Source organism: Sorex fumeus, unplaced genomic scaffold (assembly GCF_029834395.1).
Source record: "Sorex fumeus unplaced genomic scaffold, SorFum_2.1 ptg000072l, whole genome shotgun sequence".
Lineage (NCBI taxonomy): Eukaryota > Metazoa > Chordata > Mammalia > Eulipotyphla > Soricidae > Sorex > Sorex fumeus.
In genome coordinates, this window is record NW_026606129.1 from 57,561,103 (window position 1) to 57,581,123 (window position 20,021).

At 48.1% G+C, this 20,021-nt stretch overlaps 1 protein-coding gene and 1 pseudogene across 1 annotated transcript in view; both read right to left on the bottom strand.

Annotated features, from left to right (window-relative positions):
• IL17RD (interleukin 17 receptor D) overlaps nt 1–20,021 on the bottom strand; it is a 66,055-nt gene that overhangs the window by 3,146 nt on the left and 42,888 nt on the right. Inside the window, exons 2-11 of the mRNA XM_056129553.1 lie at nt 18,713–18,770; nt 13,006–13,131; nt 9,596–9,714; nt 8,831–8,951; nt 5,630–5,674; nt 5,370–5,521; nt 4,089–4,154; nt 1,911–1,965; nt 1,337–1,447; nt 270–454 (exon numbers count right to left, since the gene is read on the bottom strand). Coding sequence (XP_055985528.1) covers nt 270–454; nt 1,337–1,447; nt 1,911–1,965; nt 4,089–4,154; nt 5,370–5,521; nt 5,630–5,674; nt 8,831–8,951; nt 9,596–9,714; nt 13,006–13,131; nt 18,713–18,770 — 1,038 coding nt within the window. The remainder of the gene's footprint in view (nt 1–269; nt 455–1,336; nt 1,448–1,910; nt 1,966–4,088; nt 4,155–5,369; nt 5,522–5,629; nt 5,675–8,830; nt 8,952–9,595; nt 9,715–13,005; nt 13,132–18,712; nt 18,771–20,021) is intronic.
• On the bottom strand, nt 12,561–12,621 carry LOC130037948 (uncharacterized; annotated as a pseudogene).

Below are 20,021 nucleotides of genomic sequence, written 5' to 3' on the forward strand. Positions count from 1 at the left end.
TATCTGCCTTCATCCTCTCAGTCCTCCAGAGACCCGGGTGGCCCCTTCCCCATGATCCGGAGGCAACCTAGACCATCGGTGCCAGCGCCTGGTCTTTTTAGGGCTTTAGGAAACTGCCCAATGGGAACCACGCTGTGCAGAGGAGTGTCAGGACTAGAACCGAGTGTGGGGGCACGCGGGGTGCTGGTGACAGGCAGAAGAGGGCAAGGAAGACAGGAGAAGGCTGATCCTGTCCTACGCTGAGTCAGGGCACAGAATAGCCCACTCACCTCGCAGCCACAGAAGTCCTGCAGGAAGTAGGCAAAGCACTGGACCACGTTCAAGTGGTTCTGGCCGTCTTTACTGGAGTAGCAGAGGAAAACCTTTGGCCGTGGGCGCAGCCGCTCTCTGGGCAGCGCCGTGGTATACGTGGAGGACTCAGAACTCTCTTCATCTAAATGTGAATATATATTTTCTAAATTGGAAGAGAAGACAGGGTTGATTCCTATAAGCTGTGTTCCTCTGGAGCTCCAGGGACAGCCAGTGACGTGTCCACCTCAAGAATTCCCTGTGCCCCAATGCCACCAGCAAAGTGGCGATTTCTCCACTGTTGCAACACTTGACCAAAATCTGGTCTCCAGCTATGCCAGACAGGGCTAGCCGAGAACATCTGTCAGCAGGGAGACCCAAGACACGCTCCTGTAGCCCACACACCCAATCCAGCAGCGAGCATCGGCAGAGCTAACTGTTTTCACCGTTCCTCACACAGGGAGAGACTACTGTTAGGAAGACATACACCAGCCAGGGAAATAGCTCAAAGGCCATATGCTCCCGAGTCTGATTCCTAGCATGAAGATCTGCTGCCCACTGGCGTCTTCCCCTGCAATCCTGGGGCTGAGCAACCTTGCATGGTCAGACCAGGACACTGAGCTGAGGATTGCCAGGAGTGGCTCCCACATCCCTGGCCATTGCTAGGGTGGTCTTGTCGTCCCCCCAACACACACACCAAAAGAGCACATCTCCATAAATGTTTAAGTCTATCCCCCGTATGACCACTGCGTAACTAGAATCAAGACACACAATACCTCCAAGATCGCCCTGAAGGTCCCTTCCCGGGATTCTGACTTTTCTGACTGTCCAGTCCTAGAGACTTCCCTTCATGCCCTCTGCTCAGATTTACCCTTGTTGGCAGGAAGACAGAAGGATGCCTCTCACTGGAGTGTCCCTTGAGGTTCGAGGTCAAGTACTAGCCTCTGGGGAGAGCATGTGGCTTCCCCTCCCCCGCTCGGGGGACACCAAGCCCCCCCCTCTCCCTCAGCTGCCAGCCATCCCACCCCACCACCGCACAAAGACAGACCTTGTTGCTTTTTGCGGCACATCACAGTGAAGAGCGTGGCGAAGGCGGATATGACCACCAGGGGCACAGTGATGGCGACAGCTCGGATGGGCCCCGCCCACGGGGAATGCACTGGAAATTCAAAGGGAGGCTTTGACATGGAGCAGCACAACATTTTCCTTCTTGAACATAACCCACAAACAGGTTCTCACCACCTTCCTCAAGTCCTGGTTCCCAGTTTACAAAAGAATTCATTTGAAAGGGCTGCAGGAGACAATTCCCTAGTTCAGAGTAGTCTACAGGGACGGTAAATACCTTTCAGAGGGAATTTTGCCTAAGGAAACCTCCCCTCCCACTTCTCCTGAGAGGACAATTGACTATTTAGTCCCAGAAGTACACTTCAGACTGGCTTTGATCTTCCAGACATCAGCTTTTAGGGTAGAGGGGAAGTCGGGAGGGATGAAATATCATTTAAGAGAAAGGAGCTCCAGTTTTCTTGTGTCTTGTTCATGCGAACCTTAAAGGATAAGTATTAAAATAGCTTCGTCTCCTATAGTCCACAGCCAGCATTTCAAAGAACAACAAAAATTCTTACCTGGCTTTAAGGCATAATGCATCACTTTTCTTGTGGTATTAGTGTCATCTACCAGCTGCAAAATTGAAAATGCTGTATTACTGTTTTGTTTTTTTTAATGATACTATTTAATCAGATTTCATTCATTTTTCCTCCCCCATCCATGAGCAAAGGAGGCAGGAAAGTCTCTGATGTCTACGACAACTTACAGGCAGATATTCATTTTACTGACTCAAAATTCTCCATCACACCTCGGGACCCAAAAGGCTTCCTTTTGAATCATGAGCCTGCTTATTCGCTGACGAACTCAGTGACTGAGTCCCACATTCTAACAAGGGCACTGTCCGGTGACGCTTACTGTGCTTTCACTAATCACAAAACAAACACCCCAGATCTAGGTGTTTTGGTCACAGTGTTAGGACACTTGATTACCTCTGAATAGTGGGGGTGGAAGGCAGAGGGGGCCCTCCGGACAAACTTTTAATTTTCCTTCTAATTTCTCTTTTAGGCCAAGTTTTCTAGACCAAATTAGATCATAGAAAAGTTAAGAAAAATATATCTGGCTGGAGCAATAGCACAGCAGAGAGGGCGCTTGCCTTGCATGTGGCTAACCCCAGCATCCCATATGGTCCCCCAAGCACTGCCAGGGGTAATTCCTAAGTGTAGATCCAGGAGTAACCCCTGAGCATAGCTAGGTGTGACCCAAAAAGCCAAATATATATATCTCGACTGGACAGGGAACACAGTACATGGGTTAGGGTGCATGCCCTAGACTATCCCAGGTACCACAGCCCCCTCCCCCACCAGCAGTACCTCAGGGCCCAAGATTCTGGCACTCAGGGCCCAAGCAACACCACAGAACACCACAGGCTCTGTCGTTCAACTCTCTGGCCTACTTGGCAGAGAATCTCTGGAGGTGACCCCTCCATGTCCTCTGAGCATGGTTTGGGAGATCTCCACACAAATATACACACACATATATATAAAACGTGCAAGGTTTTTAAATACTACTTATAGTCATGTGTATTATAAAAATCACTTAACTTCCCGTTAGTCGTCGATTTGCTCGAGCGGGCGCCAGTAACGCCTCCATTTGTCCCTATTGTAACTACAACTGGTCTCATTCATTCATTATAAAAATAAGTCAGTAGAAATCTAGAGGAATATGGCAGATGTAATGAGTACAACTTTTTTCTGGCTGTTTTAATTACAGAAATAAAACTTAGTTTTTGGTTGTTGACCCACACCTGGCGGTGCTCAGGGCTTACATGGGACTTGGGGGACCATACGGGAGGCCAGAGACTGAATCCGGGTTAGCTGCATGCAAGCGCCCTACCCGCTGTGCTATCCAGCCCCTAAAATAAAACATTAAAGGCTACAACTTTTAAAATATGACTTCATAGTTAAGGAATATTACATAGAAATGTTCTTTCATGCTAGGATGTGGCTCAGAGGTAAAGCACCTGCCTTGCCATGTATGAGATCCTAGTTTCTCCAAGCACCATGGGAGGGGGGAGAAGGTTCAATTATGGCTGTGTGGCTTACTGTCACTGTCACTGTCCTCCCGGTTTTCATCGATTTGCTCGAGCGGGCCCAGTAACATCTCCATTGTGACAACTGTTACTGTGTTTGGCAGATTGAATACGTCATGTGTAGCTTTCCAGGCTTTGCCGTGTGGGTGAGATACTCTCGGCAGCTTGCCGGGCTCTCCGAGAGGGGTGGAGGAATCAAACTCGGTGGCCATGTTGGCTGCTTGGAAGGCAAACACCCTACCGCTGTGCTATCGCTCCAGCCCAGTGTGGCTTACCTGGCTGCATAAAACTACTTGAAATATTTAACGATAAAAATTAAGTATTGGGCAGAGTGATAGTACAGTGGATAAGGAGCCTGCCATGCAAGCAGCTGACCCAGGTTCGATTCCCAGCTCTCCTTAGGGTCCCCTGAGCCCCTCCAGGAGTGAGCCTTGATTGAGCACAGAACAGGAGTGAGTCTTGAGCATGGCCAAGTGTGGTCAAAAAAACGGGGGGAAAAATACCAGGGTCTGGAAACCAGTACAGTGGTTAAGGCTCATGCCTAGCATGCATGAATCCAGCTGATTCCCAGCAACACATGGTCCTCTGAGCACTGTCCCGGAAGCCCCTGACATTGCCGGGTGTGGCCCTGAAAGCGAACTAATAAATAAAGCTCTCTTATACAGACCTCAATGATATAATCCCCTGGAGAAACATTCTGAAGAAGGCAGCTGGTTGTCTCTGTATTTGGCTCCTGCAAAGAAACAAACAACATTGGAAAATCTTACTTCGTGGAGCCAGGGAGATACCGGAAAGACTGGAAAGCACTTTTTGCACAGGGGAGCTTCAGAAGCTGGGGGCGGGGTGGGGGAAATGGAGGAGAGGGAGAGATCAACTCCTTCAGAGAAAGGAAAATTTACTTCTAGGAGAAAGACTGTCTCACCCCTTTGTTCCCCATAGGCTGAAGTTATCAGTCTATTCCAAGACCTCTTACATGATCCAGTTTGGTTCAAGATAATCCTTAATACTGGTATGTAAATTAAACATTTACTGATAAAAATACTACAAAGTAGTTTATTTGAAAATAAAATTTTTTAAAGTTACATGGTCTACAGTTTGAGAAACCGGACTCTAGACCATGTTTTCGAAAGATGTTAACCAATTAGCTGAAAAAGCTTCTGGACCTGGGCCTGGGGCAATAGTATAGCAGGTAGGTGCTTGCTTTGCATGTGGCCAACTGGGTTCAATCCCTGGCACCACATATGGTCCCCTGAGCATCTCACCAGGAGCACAGAGCCAGGAGTAAGCCTTGAGCACTGCAAGGTGTGGCTCAGAAAACCAAAACAAACAATAATTCAGTTACTTAGCTTCTATTTTCCTTGGCCTATGTGTAAAATCAAGAGCCATACATGATAACCTTTTGGTACCTGTATGGCAAACCATAACGCCCAAAAGGGTGGAGGAGGAAGAAGCTGGGGAGTGGGAGAGAAGGAGAGGGAGAGGGAGAAGAGAGAGGGAAAGGGAGAGGGAGAGAGAGAGCGTGAGAGGGAGAGAGAGGGACAGAGAGAGGGAGAGAATGAGAGAGAGGGAAAGAAGTGTTTGCCATAGAGGCAGGTAGGGGTGGAAGAGAAACTGGGGACCTTGGTGGTGGGAAACGTACACTGGTGAAGGGATGGGTGTTGGAACACTGTATGACTGAAACCCGATCATGAACAACTTAAATACACAAGAACAAGCCAGCAACCTCTGCACTGGATGGTAAGATGGTTCTTTGCTGCATGGCTTTGGCATAGGACTGCAGGAACTATGGAGTGAGGGATGAAGAGAAGATGGCCTGAGACACTCCTGGATCCGATACTCTGGGACTGCCCCCGACTGCTGAGAGACCATCTGTTGCACCTTTCAAATTCCAGGGCCTAGGGTGCTCACTTTAAACCATGGGGCGTTCCACCCTCACCTCACCGCTTACCTGCTTGCAGGTCTTCCGCCGGAAGGGTCCTTCATGCTTGAGTTTGTAATGCAGGTAGAAGAAACGGAAGCCAAAGCTGTGTGGCGCGTGGTCGAAGGTCACTTGCATGTCCAGCCCGTGCTGTGTGATGTTCAGGCTCCGCGGCTTCCAGACTGAGGGGGTGAGGGGACGAGAGGCCTGAAGTGAGCACCCAGGGGTCGCCCAGCAGCACCAAGGGGAAGCACTCTGAAACACCACAGACTAACAATAACTCTACTTACATGGCTTACAGGCCAGGTTGTCCGGCTGTAACAGCAGGTGGCAGGCTAGAGAGAAATATGCATTTTTAGTTTTAAGTCCATGTTCTTTGTTTGACAATTCAGTAAAACAAATGATTCAATTTACAAAAAAAACAAAAACATACAAACCAAAAAACCCTACTGCACTGGGTTCTACTGGGAAAGCTAGATAATACACCAATTCACCAATAATTTTCAGTAAAGCAATTGTTATCTACCAAAGCCCCACACTAGAAAATATATAAAATGTAACTGTAGTTCAATTTATGCAAAATAAATGGAAATTGTATGGGGCTAGAGAAATAGTACGGCAGGTAGGGAGTCTGCTTTGCACGCAGCCATGCCAGGTTCGATTCCCAGCACCCCATTCCCACTAGAAGTGATCCCTGGGTACTGCTGGGTGTAGCCCAAAAACAAATGAAAAAGGAAACTAAAGTCACCCGGGGTTTTGGACACAGTCACAATGTCTCGAATGACTGTGTCTACACTCCTTGTCCTATGGAGGCATTTGTAGCTACAGACAAATGCTGCTGGTCACTTATAGTCACTGAGCTTCTATTTTCCTTGACCAATGTATAAAATCAATAGCCATGCATGATATTTATATAATTCATATAAATATAAATTCAAGAACAACTTAAATACAGAAGAACAAGCTGCACTATTTGATAAGACTGTTCCTTACTAGGTCATAATAAATAAATAATGTATTCTTATTCTTAAATAAACAAATGGGCTTAAATCTATATAAATAAAACTTTATTGAGATGTGCAGACCCAAGAAAACTTCCGGGTAAGCCTGGCAACTACAGTGGGGTTATTTTCATCTTCATTGGAGCTCTGGTTTAAGATCTTTTAGCTGGAATCCAAAAAGGACGGCCAGGCACCTAAGTAACGCACCAACACTGAAAGCCAGGCACCTAGTTAGCAACAGGATTTGAATATGACCGGAAAACAGTGAGGGGCAGAGGGAGAGCTCAGAGGGGCGATGCTTTGCCTGTATGAATCTGGCATCACAGGTCCCCTGGAGCACTGCCAGGAATGACCCCCAAGCACCAAGCACTGCTGGTTATGGTCACAAAAGCAAAACACACAGAAGGCTGTGGGAGAATGAATATGTAGTCCTTAGATTTGAATCTGCTTCATGGTACCGACCTAACTGTAGGGTGTGACCCCTATGCAGGAGAGGGGACCAGCCCCAGCACCCAGCATTCAGCTGTGTGTGAGAACACTAGCAGGCAATGCACCAAATGTGGAACCCGGACAACATAACAAGGCCACAGGAACAGGGAAACACACACACACGCACACACACACACACACACACACACACACACACACACACACACACCTGTTCTAGCATGGCTGGAAAATGTCTATAAATGTCACAAAAATCAATGACAATACCCCAGTCACATGGCACCGAGGAACGATACGGAATGCTCTGCCCGTCTCTGTTTCACCCCCGACAGACAGACAAGCTGATTCTGACAGGAGAAGCAATCTCCAGCCATGCTGTCTATGACTTACGAAACTTCGCACAAACACATTCCTTGAATCCTCTACCAGGTGGTTAGGCGTCAAGCACTGAAGTGAAATGAGCACCTGGTTTCCACCCTCAGGAACTTTTTAAAATGATACTGATTGTGTGTGTGTGTGGGGGGGGGGGGGGGTGGCATGGGGGCTGGGAGACAATGAGACACAACACACTACACCCCCTGCATTCAGGGACTGACTATACACGGCGCTGGGGATCTAACTGCCAAAGGCAAGGCAAGTGCCTACACCCTCTACTTCCTGGCTCCCCAAATGATACCAACTATTATGAAAGACCGTCTGCATAGAGAGCAGCTCCAGATTAGACCACAAAGCCGGCAGTGACCCCTGAGCATCTCAGGGTATGGCCCCCCAAACCATCTCACCACCCCCCACGTCCCTGGCAAAAGAAAGGACAATGTCTGTAGTTTAAAGGAAAACTAAGGCAAAGAGAAAGGAACCCAAGCAAAAGGAAATGATTGCGACAGGCCTGGGCTGAGAGGAAAAACATCCCCGAGTGGGCAGGAAGGGCTGGAATGACATCGGGCAAGCACAGGGCCCTACCCTCATGGGACTCCAGAGCATTGCTGGGTGTAGCCCTGGAGGCCCCCCAGAAAGGCTGCGGGGGGAGGCGGGGAACAGGGGACGAGGGACGGGACTGTCATGAGAATTAAGATGGACCCAGGCCACAGCAGCAGGGCCGATGCCAGGACAGACGGCTGGCAGACTGGTCAGAAGGCAGATGTCTCAGGGTGCCACGACAGGTTTCAGGGTGCCTGGCTGACTCTGAAGGCAACAACGTGAGTGGATGAAAGCAGAGGAAAGCCAGATGAAAGAGGGCCCAGTGGCTAGTGATCTGAGTGTGGGGCCCAACTCTCGGTTCCCCGCAAGCCCTTTAACCACTCCATGTGACCCACAGCTTGTAAGGTGAGGGGGGCAGCTAAGAGTAAATTCTTTGGCAGGCCGGGCTGTTAACAGAGGTAAGTTACTATTTGGCCTGGCTTATAAAGGCCAAGCAAACTTTCTAGAAAGTGGTCTCGGGGGACCTACTCTGATTTTCTGAATCTCGTCCTGAGAACAGCAGGCACTCACTCACTCACTCATAGGATGGCCGTCTTCCTGATGAAAAAAGGCCAAAGGATGGGGTCTTTTGCACGTGCTGTTCTTCAAATGCAACTCTAGCTTTGAGCAACTGCAGCTCTGCGTTTGGGCTGCAGCCAGCAACGCTTAGGGACTATTCATGGTTTGGTTCTCGAGGTTCCCTCCTGATAGTGCTCTGGGGCCAGGCAGTGCTCAGGATCCCAACTAAGCCTCCAACAGCCAAAGAATGTGCTCCAGTTCATTGAGCTAGCTCTCCAGCCCTCGACTTGTACTTTTCATTGACGTCAAATCCCTGTTTTGTTTTGTTTCTTTAACCATATGCCTGTCTTACAACACCTTCCCCCAAGAACCAACTGTCCCGCCTCGGGAAACGGCTGTGCCCCGTGGCAGACACACCGCTGGAGCCCAATCTTCATTCCGAAAATTGGTTTTCCTGGATGTTGTTCCCTTCACTGGGCTCGTTTCTGATCTGCATTCGTGTCTCCGTCTCAACGTCCTTAAAATCAGAAAGGTGTGCTCCTGGGAATGACAGGAACCCATACTCACCACGGGTTCTGAAGAAGAAAGGGTGGTAATTGCTTTCATTTTTAATGGAAGGAAAAGGGACAATCTTCACAAAGTAATCTGTCTCAAACTTCATGTTCAGGAAAGGCTGCGATTCCATTCCCTGAGAGACAACAAACACACTTGTGATGTCTTAAGACACGACCCACCCTGTGCTCCCCAAGAGAGTCCCTCCTCCCTGGGCATCACCCTGCCCCAACTCCAAGATGGGGACATGTGACCACAGGAGGGAGAAAGTCTGGTCTATGAGAGAGAGAGACAGACAGACAGACAAACAGACAGACAGACACACACACAGAGAGAGAGAGAGAGAGAGAGAGAGAGAGATAGAGAGAGAGACAGACACACACACACACAGAGAGAGAGAGAGAGAGACAGACAGACAGACAGACAGACAGACAGACAGACAGACAGACATGACCCGTGATGCTTCTGTACTTTGGGGAGGAAGGGTGGAAGCCAAGGCTTGTTCACACGGGACCTCAAAGCAGCCGATCACAAAGCACTCCTCCGCCCCAAGTGCAGGGTATGTAACCCGAGAGGCATGTTTACCGGCTGGGAGGTGCTGCCGAGTCTCCCTGGGAGAGCGGGGCAGGCCTGAGGTGGTGCCCGCTGCTCTCGCCCACCTTGGCAGGCGGGGTGGACCCCACAGCCCCTCCTTCTCTGGTTTCACAGACTTTCAATAGCCCATTCAGGCCCCGGAACAATGGCACATCTTGAGGCGCACATTCCCTGCGTGTGACTTACGGTTCTTTTGAAGCTACTGTTGAGCTGCTTTGGGTCCTTCAGAATCAGTTGTTGGCACTGTCTTCCCTCTGACTTCAGCTCCTCCAGTATTACCCGAAATCCTTTTAGGAATTCGATGCCTAAGCAAAGCAGAATGGTTTTTCGTTAGAGTGGACCGAATTACATTTGAACACGTTCCCCTGTTCCATCCAAGTTTCCTGTTCTCTCCTCTATACAAAAGAGTTCAGGGAATCCTCCATCTGACCGGAATATCTGAGGAGGGAGGGAGGGAGGGAAGGAGGACACACAGCGGGCATACCCGGAATTCCTCCGATGAGGTTCCTTCTCCCACCACTACCAACTCATTTCTCATCCAGACAGTCACTCACAAATGCCTATTTTGGCTTGAGATATTGAGTCTCATTTATCTGTATGTTTGGGGGCCGCACATAGCAATGGTCAGGGGCTACTTCTGGCTCTGTGCTCAGTGGGGTCATACCTGGCAGCGCTGAGGGTCCAGGCAGGACCAGGAATCCTACCCTGGACTCCTGCGGGCTTGTCGAGCTATTTCTCCAGCATAGGTTAATATATTTAAACTCATGGTACAATTGATCATCAAAGTCTGCTATGGGACGTATCATTTTTAGATTATTAAAACAATATGTATTTAGCTGATGATAAATCCTAATCCTGACCCGGACTCCCTGCCCCACTGTGCCTGCATACACACACACACACACATACACACACACACGTCACATTTTAAGTTTTAGTCCGATACTTGTTGGCATGTTTCACTGAACAATGTACAAAATTCCCAACAAAGTGTATGTCTGCGCCCAAGGGGTTCCTAGGCTTGAGATTAAATAGCTGAGGAGAATGCCTATGCGATTTACAAAGCGGTTCTTGCTCTAATCACGCCTGAAAGGCAGACACCCAAAAGCTGCCCAGTGTGTGTTCTTCATACAACGCTCAGAGGCCCGAGACGCCCACGGTGCTGCTGAAAGGCGCCGGCCCAGCCTCCCGCCACCTGAGCTTCCCCCGCTGCACATCCGACTAGATGCTTTCAAAAGGATTAAGCTCTGATGGCCACAAGAGCCAGGACTGACGCTCGGTATCCCATGGAGACTGGAGTGGTCCAACTGCAGCTGGAGAGCCCCAAAGCCGGCCTCAATTGGCGCGATATCGATTTCGCATTCTTTCCGAACACTAGACAAGGAGACATTTTCAACTCTTCCCCTCCCAGGGCACAAGTAATTACACAGGATGCAATTAACCAGGTGGGAAAATTATTGATGGCAAAGGCCACGAAAAGCTTTTTCTCTTTTCAAATAGGTTCTCCAATCCCATAATTATTTGATGAAGAGCACATACTTTGCTTGTGGGCAGGGCTAAAGCAGCTACAATTGAGAGTTTCACATTTTCGAGGCCATCAGGGTTGTAGACGCAGGTACTAATCACTACGGGGTCTGTCAGTATAAAGCTGGGGGCGTCAAGCAGCCAGGTGACCCACACCCAAGATGCAAACGGGCCGTCGGAGACCCGTTCAGTAGCTGCCCAGAAACTCGTCTGTTAAGATAAAAAAGTTGAAACTGATTTCTCATGCCATACCACAGTTTGAGTCCTGCGGTTGCAGCCCAGCCGTGAGGGACAGAGGCGAGAGGGCAGTGTTTGGCCCTTAGTCTCAAGGAGTTTACCCCTCAAGGTGAAATTTAAGTGGGGGCTAGCTGGTGTCTGGAGATGACTACATGAACACACAGAGCATTGTCTGGACATCTGCATGAAGTTTTAGTAAGGTGTAATAATGTCCTTTCTATCAGAAGTGTTGAAGATGAGAAAATGAGAGAATCATGTCTTTTGGGGGCCTTCCTTTTGCTTTTTTTTGTTTGTTTGTTTTTTGGGTCACATCCGGCAATGCTCAGGGGTTACTCCTGACTCTGCACTCAGGAATCACTCCTGGCAGTGCTCGGGGGACCATATGTGATGCTGGAAATTGAAACCAGGTCGGCCGCGTGAAAGGCAAAAATGCCCGACCTGCTGTGCTATCACTCTAGCCCTTTTGGGAGGCTTCCTAATATGCATTTCTAGACAACAAAGATTTGTCTATTTTTCAAAGAAAAAAAAGTTAAAACAAAGATTTTTGGAGCAAATTTCAAAATTTCACCATTTCTATTGATCAAACCCGGATCAGCCAGGTACAAGGCACATGCCCTACCCACTGTACTATCGCTCTGGTCCTGGCCTGATTTTTGCTTTTTCCCCTTTGGTCTGCTGTTTTCAAAACATCTAAGGCAGCACGGCAATGTCAACAGAGTAGGCCTGAGGCTTGGGTCCTGATGCTGGCTACAGCAGCCACTGTTTTTGTAAGAGCTCTCTCTGGAAACACAGCAAGTGTGTGTCTAATTCTTAGACAAACCAAGAGGCACTTATCTGCACTTTACACATGAGGAAGTGGGACTGAGCAAAGTTTAAACACCTCTTGTCAAAAGCAGACCCTGGGTGTGAACTTCAGCCCACGTGAACAAAAGAGTTCCCTTTCCAGGGTCCTCCCCACACCTGTAAGCCTGCCCTGCAGTACCATTAGCTCAGCTAAGAAGACAGCCAGATCCAGCCCTAAGCTGAGTTTGGCCAGATCATGTGGGTTTGTGTTTTCCTACTTGTGTTTGGTAAAAGTTCAATTCGCTGCCAACATTGAAAGATGATCAATTCCATGGTTTCTCATGATAACTGGAATTTTTCTAAAAGCTCACAAAATGTGCCAGTGATGTGTGCTGGCAGACTGCGTGCAGACTGACACTTGTGTGGCCACAGGGACTGTCTGTGTCGTATGCCCGAGCCAGGAATGACATCCCTGCAGGGGCTCCGCTACGCTGAGACCCAGAGGCCACGGCCTCTCACACACTATATCCAACAGTGTGCTATCACTCACACACTATTGGTTTTTGTTCTTTTTTCCCATTTGGACACACCTCCAAATTCTATTGGGAAAAATGTGGAACACTTTACGAATTTGTGTGTCATCCTTGCGCAGGGGCCATGCTGTCCTCGGAACAAAAGGTGAGCCCTGCCACAGTGGTAGGGTGGGATGGGGGGATGGGGGGTGGGAGGGATACTGGGACTGGTGGTGGTGGAGAATGGGCACTGGTGGAGGGATGGGTATTCGATCATTGTATAACTGAAACCCAAGCACAAAAATTTGTAAGTCTACAACTGTACCTCATGGTGTTTCACTAATAAAAAAAAATAGTTGTATGCATGCTCCACCCCATCCCCCACCTCCGTGAGTGCCCACAGCAAATCAGCAAATGTGTCTGAGCCTGAGCCTGCCAACGATGCCTTTGGACTGCCTGGCCACCGATGGCATTCACGTCCGGGACCCTGACCTGGCACTATCCGGCCAGGCCACCATGGTGGGCTTTTTGAATACTTACCGAGGACCCCTGGGGACCAAAGAATGGTGACTGCCACTTGGTCATAGCACGCGTACTGGCTGATGGTGATATTCTGGGCATCGGCAATCACGTGCTTTCCCACTGGGTTCAAGTAGGTGGTGCAGTCTAGAGGGGGGTGGGGGGGTGGGGGGAAGGATGAGAAGAGTTAACATTTGATTTTTATTTCTTGTTTCCGAGTTCATCCTCTCAAATTACACAGAGCACATCTGGAGGTGACCAAATCCATTCTGTTTAAACACATCTGACATCAAAGGTTGACTGTTTAGAATACTCCAAGACGCGTTAGTGGGGTTTATTTATCGCACCAGCATCCCACTCCCATCAAATTCCAGGGCAGTGTTGGGAGGATCTTACTGTCTGTCTGGAGCTGAATGTGTGTCTGGCTTGAACTCCCGACCACCCCCTCCATCTACCAGGATAACATTTTGCCCAAACCAGTAATTATTTACGTGGATTCCGGTTTTCAGCAGCAGACAGTGATCTGAAACCAAAACATTGGCTACCCGGTCAGGAAGATTGTTTACTGTTTGTTTTTAGAAGCAACTGAGAGGGAAACAGGAAACCAGGAAACAGGAGTGAATGAGGATGTGAACTCCTGGGGTGAGATTCCCTGCAAGATAGCTGGTCCAACAATCCCATTAGCACTTGGAAAAGGCATTGACTTAGTGACAGGCAAGCACCTCCACGCTCACCAGCATCTCCATGTAAACCTTTTGTTCCCAAACACCACATGTCATCTTAGAACCCACAACACCCACCAAATCCTAAGAGCGCCACATTGCTCAGAAAAAGAAAACCACTGGTTCTTTGATAGTGCCAGTGAAGCCACAACCTGTGGGCAGCTGGGCCACCTGTTACGACTAAATCCAGCTTCAAAGTCTGCAAGATTCTAAACACACTGCCAGAAGCTTCCAACCAGACTGTGTGGCTGAGCCTTGTGGAAAGAGCTGCAGCTGCCAAGCCTGAAGACACCAATACAGACACACCCCACCCCCACCCCCACCAGCCCCCACTCTCTACCATTTTGTCTTCAATTCTTTCCTCAGTGACTAAACTTGAAAATCCTCTTCAGCATCTGCCACAAAAGATTTTCACTTTCAGGGTCAGAGTGATAGCACAGCGGGTAGGGCATTTGCCTTACATGCGGCCGATCTGGGTTCAACTCCCAGCATCCCATATGGTCCCCTGTGTACTGCCAAGAGTAATTCCTGAGTACAGAACCAGGGCTTTACCCCTGGGCATCACCAGGTGTGACCCAAAAAGCAAAAAAAAAAAAAAAAAAAAAAGATTTCCACTTTCCTCAAACATCCCCACCGGCCATTACACACTGGAGTCCAAGGAAGGTTCCAGTTACTTCCTAAGATGCCCACTGACCCCCAGTGGACAGTACCACACATTTCCCTTTCTTAGGACTAACAATGTTCACTGATGGCCAGAGCGACAGTCCAGTGGGTTAGGCCCTTGCTTTGCACACGGCTGACCCAGACTTGATCCCTGGCACCCCATAACATCCCCCAACACTGCCGGGGGTGAGTCCATCACCTCCCACCACACAGAAATAATTGCTAGGAATATTACAGGATACTCCTCCACGCCTTTTAACATGCACGGGATTAAAATTCACCTTCAAATTTCTTGTTGACTTGCAAAACACATACGTGGACTAAAATGCACCCTCCCCCTTACACGCACCCTCCACGGTGCTTTGGGTTCCACGTGTCTAAATCCTTTCATGGCACGCCTTTCTGTCAACATTGCCTGCTTGAAAAAAGAGCCAACTCTACATCTCAATGATTTTTTCGTGGCATTGTTAGAAATTAATACACAAAATTCCTCTTCTGATTGAAGGCTTTTCATTCTGATTTAGAGGCCTGTTTTCTGAGTACAAAAGAAAACTTCAGAATAGGAAATAGATAAATAAACATATATATTTTTAAACGGGCCAGAGCGATAGCATAACGGGTAGGGCGTTTGCCTTGCAAGCGGCTGACCTGGTTCGATTTCTCCACCCCTCTCGAAGAGCCTGGCAAGCTACCGAGTGTCACGCCCGCACAGCAAAGCCTGGCAAGCTACCTGTGATGTATTCGATATGCCAAAAACAGTAACAAGTCTCACAATGGAGACATTACTGGTGCCCACTCGATAAAATCGATGAACAATGGGAGGATAGTGCTACAGTACTAAGTATTCTTAAACACTTAGTTTCACACACATTGTGCGCATGTGGACGCTGCAGTCAGGAGGTGCTCTGGGACCCCACAGCTGCTGTCCTGCCTAGGGTCAGACATGCACAGCCACCCATGGCTTAGACGACGATGGCTTTTACTTATTTTTTTTCGGGGGCCATACACGGTAGTGCTTGGTGGCTACTCACAGAGGTGCTCCAGGGAATCGGGCAGGCCAGGGACTGAACCCAGGTCTGCTGCGTGCAAAGCATGTGCTTTAGTCAGCTGAGCTCGTTTCCAGGTCCCAGGACATGAGCCACTCTATCCTCAACAGAGCTTATTTCTAGACCAAGTTCTCGACCAGAGGTCTGCAAAAGTCTTGACTTAGACCAGGGTCTTCAAAAGAACAAAGATAGCCTCCCATCCTACTTACAAAGTTCAAACATTTCGTTGATTGAGATCTATCTAAGTGAATAAGAAAACTTGGATTTCACCTGCTCTAAGAAAAGATGCACAAACAACAACCAAAAAAATTGGAATCCCCCCCTTTGTTCATGCGGAATGCCAAAATTAGCACTCTCCCAGTTTTTGTAAATACAATTATGCAAATATAAAGACTAAGAATTAAGAAAATGTATTACAACCTACTCAGGCATTACCCCCTCAGCGCCTGAAGGAAAGTGAGAAATGCAATGTGAAAAGAAGCAAGGAAAGCGAAAGTGCACAATTTGGCTTTGACTTCGCAGTACACCCCCCCCCCCCCCATTCTGTCACATTAAATGACCATAGATTAAAAAAAATAAACAGAGGGTCAGGGGCTAGAGCAGATAGAATGCTTGCCTCTCACAGGCCCACCCAGATTCAATTCTGGCACTCTACATGGTCCCCTGAGCCCACCAGGAGTGAACCCTGAATGCAAGGTCAGGAGTAAGCCCTGAGCACTGCCAGGTGAGGCCTCCAAACAGATAGACAAAAAAGAGGTTCAGAAGTTCCCTAACTTACCTGGCTTATCACCCCTTTACAGGTTAAAAAAAAATCAAAAAACAACACAACAATCACTCAGTGCCCAGTGCTCCCCTCTCCAATCTACCTTCCTGTAGAGAACAGAAAACACCCTCCAATCATACCCAAGGTTACTACTGCCCCCCAAAACCAATGTGGTTCCAGCACCCTCTGGGGATGTATCACCAGTTGGAAAAATGCAGTTTTAAAACTCGGTAATCAGTTCTTAAATATTTCAGACAAACCCCAAAATCGGTCAACTGTGCAGTTACAGGAAACTCCATGTGGAAGTGTAATCGCTTTTCAATGGAAAGAAACGTGTTTGGTTTTTACACAGCCTGGATCCGTTTATTAGCAACGCCAAAGTTTTGGATTCTGATTACAGAAATATTAGCCCCAAATGACATTTTGCCAAAATGCAACTGAGTTTTCAGATGTCTCAGGAGTCAATGTAAAATGTGAATGGTGAAGGAAATGGTGAAAAATCAGAAAATAATGGTCAAGAGAGGGGTGAATATGCAGCCCCATGAAGAGAACAATATGATACTTATTAAGTTTTACAGGTAAAGATTCCCTTTCACAAAACCCTATATTAAATTAGAGATGCAAATACTTGTTTGCAGCTGACCGGAAAATTTTGAACTCTTGAATGTAATACAAGATCTGCCAGGACGAGAGCATGTATTAAAAATTAACTTTCTAACTCAAAAGAAAGATCCTTTACACATGTCTCTACTTAGCTGAACCAAGTATCACGGACCTGCACATTTTCATGAGCATCACAGCATTTACCCAAAACATGCCCACAGCACTAGCATGGAATGTCTGAGTTTCATATGTAAAAGTTCTCATCCATTAACTCGGAATACTCAAGTCAGCAACTGTCAATTTGACACACATACTTGCATCTTAAAATCGTTAGGATGCATATATGACTTCAAAAACCCTGTTTTTTTTTTTGCAGCGATCACCCCAGAGTCCTCAATGTGACCTAAAGCCTCTTGTACATAGATGGCCCTCTCTGAAGAATTAATCGAATGTCCAGAGCCAGAATTATGCGCCGAGCTCCCTCTTATGAATATTTTCTCTTATACATTAATGTCTAGGATGGAGCAATAGCACAGCAGTAGGGTGTTTGCCTTGCATGCAGCCAGCCCGGGCAAGCTGGGTTTGATTCCTCCACCCCTCTCAGAGAGCCCGGCAAGCTATGGAGAGTATCTCGCCCACATGGCAAAGCCTGGCAAGCTACCCATGACATATTTGATATACCAAACACAGTAACAAGTCTCACAATGTTATTGGGCCCACTCGAGCAAATCGATGAACAACGGGAGGACAATGACAGTGACATTATGTCTAGAAAGGCTAAAATGCTTGCACTTCTACATAATTTTTTTTCAGGCAAAAGAATAGCTTCTTTGAAGACTTGCTATATGCTCAACTGGAAAAAGCACTCGGTAAAGCTGCCCTTAGGGGGAAAAATTCTACTTCCTTCACAGAAAGGGGTAGACAGGTGCTTATTGTCCAACTCCAATAGGAACTGCTTGTAGTATTAATGGACACTGATTTCTGAATGTCCACTCCAAGCTCACTATCAAGCTGCAATTGCCAGCCTCATTCAAGTCTTAAAATGATGTGGAGAAAGAAATTAATCCTTTTTTTTCTAAAAGGAGGAGGCTGGGAGAAGTCATGGTCACGCTTTGCCCAGATAGTTGACAGCTGTTCATCTGGACGGGGACCCAGGCCAACATCAGAGATAGATCCCTAGAGATTGTCAGGACCATCTGGAACCCAATTCACCTGCCGGCCCTGTGTGTGTGAACCTTTTTAACTGCAGCCAACTTTTTTTTATAAACATCAAAAATGCAAATATACTACTCTTTTGGGAAGTGACATATGCCTCTACTAAGGGAATCGATCAAGGCCACAATGAAGAGGACCCTGTGTCCTTTCAGACATGACATTGGGCTCGAGGCATAGTACAGCGTGATAGTACAGCAGGGAGAGTATTCACAAGCAGCCCACCCAGGTTTGATCCCTGGCACCCCATATGGTCCCCTGCACACCACTGGGAGTGATCCCTAAGCACAGGGCCAGGAATAACCCCTGAGCACAACCAGGTGTGGCCCAAGCCCTTCTAGGAAAAAAAAAATGAAGACATGGTGTTCTCCAGTGTGTCACTGGCCCGTCATTCCCTATGTCCCAAACTTGGGGAGCTCTGTCCATCTGTTCCCCGCTGGGCCTATGGGCATCTGCACTTGCTCCAGAGGACCACAGGCCTCTCAAGAGAGGGGGGTCCCCCGCAGAGAGGTACAATTGCTCTGAAGCCTCCAGAGGACATTTGACCTGTGTGTACTCCCAAACTTTGACTGACTTAATGGAGAGACTGTTTGTAACCCGGAGCAGGTTTGGAAATCCCCCCTGGCCCCCGACCCTGCTGTGCCCCTGATTCAGCATGACCGTGTGAGCTTTAGATTACAAAAGGGCTCCATTCTTTGGCGGTCAGGGTGGTTACTTACTGTCATATCTGAAGGTGACGTTGTGCAGCCCGCTGTTTCTGCTGGCCGGCCCCACTCCCTGCGGGAAAACAAGAGTATACGATGAGGACGCAAGCCAATTTGCTTTTCCAATGTAGATCCCCACGGAGTCAAAAAAGCACATCTGACCGTAGAGGCCTAGGTCATGCCCGTCTCTGGGCAATGCTTGAAGATCTCCCACATCTGCTCTGCCTCCAGTGCCTGTGCTCCCCCTAGCCCCCAGTGAGATCCCCAACTTCCAGGCCATGGGGGCCGGGAGCAGTCACTCTGCTGAAGACCAGAGAAGTGGGTTGTTACATTTGGGGGTTAAATAATAATTCATTAACAGTAAAAAAAAAATGGGAGAGTGAACACGGGCTGCCAGCTGGAGTCCCTCCAGTTGGATCAGCCTGGAGCACTGATTGGTTATAAAACTCGCCGACCAGACACTCTCGTCCAAAAGCACTATTAAGCCACGACAGATAGGCAATTCCTCAAGTCTAAGGAAACAGGTTTCTCCTTCCAAGACCAAGAGTGTGGGAATAAGCCGTTACTTTTAATGAGAAAAATTCCTCACTGCATCCATACCTATGCTTGGAACATAGAGAGTGGGTCATAAAAGAAAAAGAAAAAAAAAAAAGACTTTAAAATGTCTCATTCTAACTCTAAGTGAGGTGGCTGTGAGCCATCTGCTCTCTTAATAGCAGGGGATAACAACTCCACCAGACTTCCCGCTTTAATTACAGCATCCACCAAGGGAGCTGAGGAATCCTCCCAGCGACCCCGCCCTTTCCAAACCCCCCACTTATCCATCCTGAGAAAGAGCTGCCACGGACTGACTCTAAAGTTTTAACTGTTTCTGTAATAATCTGCAAGTGCGCCAGTCAGTACTAGTGGCAGACTTCTCTGAAACATGTCCATCCAGAAATGCTAAATGAAGAGAAAACAGTCTAATCACACAGCTCAAGTTTCCACTCATCAAGCGAGACTTTGGAAGCGGCATATGCCAGCAGCTTGGTATTTAATGGGTAACCGTTACCCCCAGACACAATGTGCAGAGTACTTGAACAGGAACGAGTGCCCTGTCTGGGGCCCCAGGAACATCCAGATGCTATAGGGCATGTTTCTGCCACGGAGGCTGGGCACCCCCGCTGAAACTATATCCTGGAGCCCAGCTAAGCAGGGACTAAGGCAAGCACAGCTGTGCAGAGGGGTTCACACACACCACACCGGGGACACCAAGCAGTGAGCAGCAGCATCTAAACCAACACAGTGCACCAGCCCACAGTCCAAGGACATTTCTGTCTTCCGC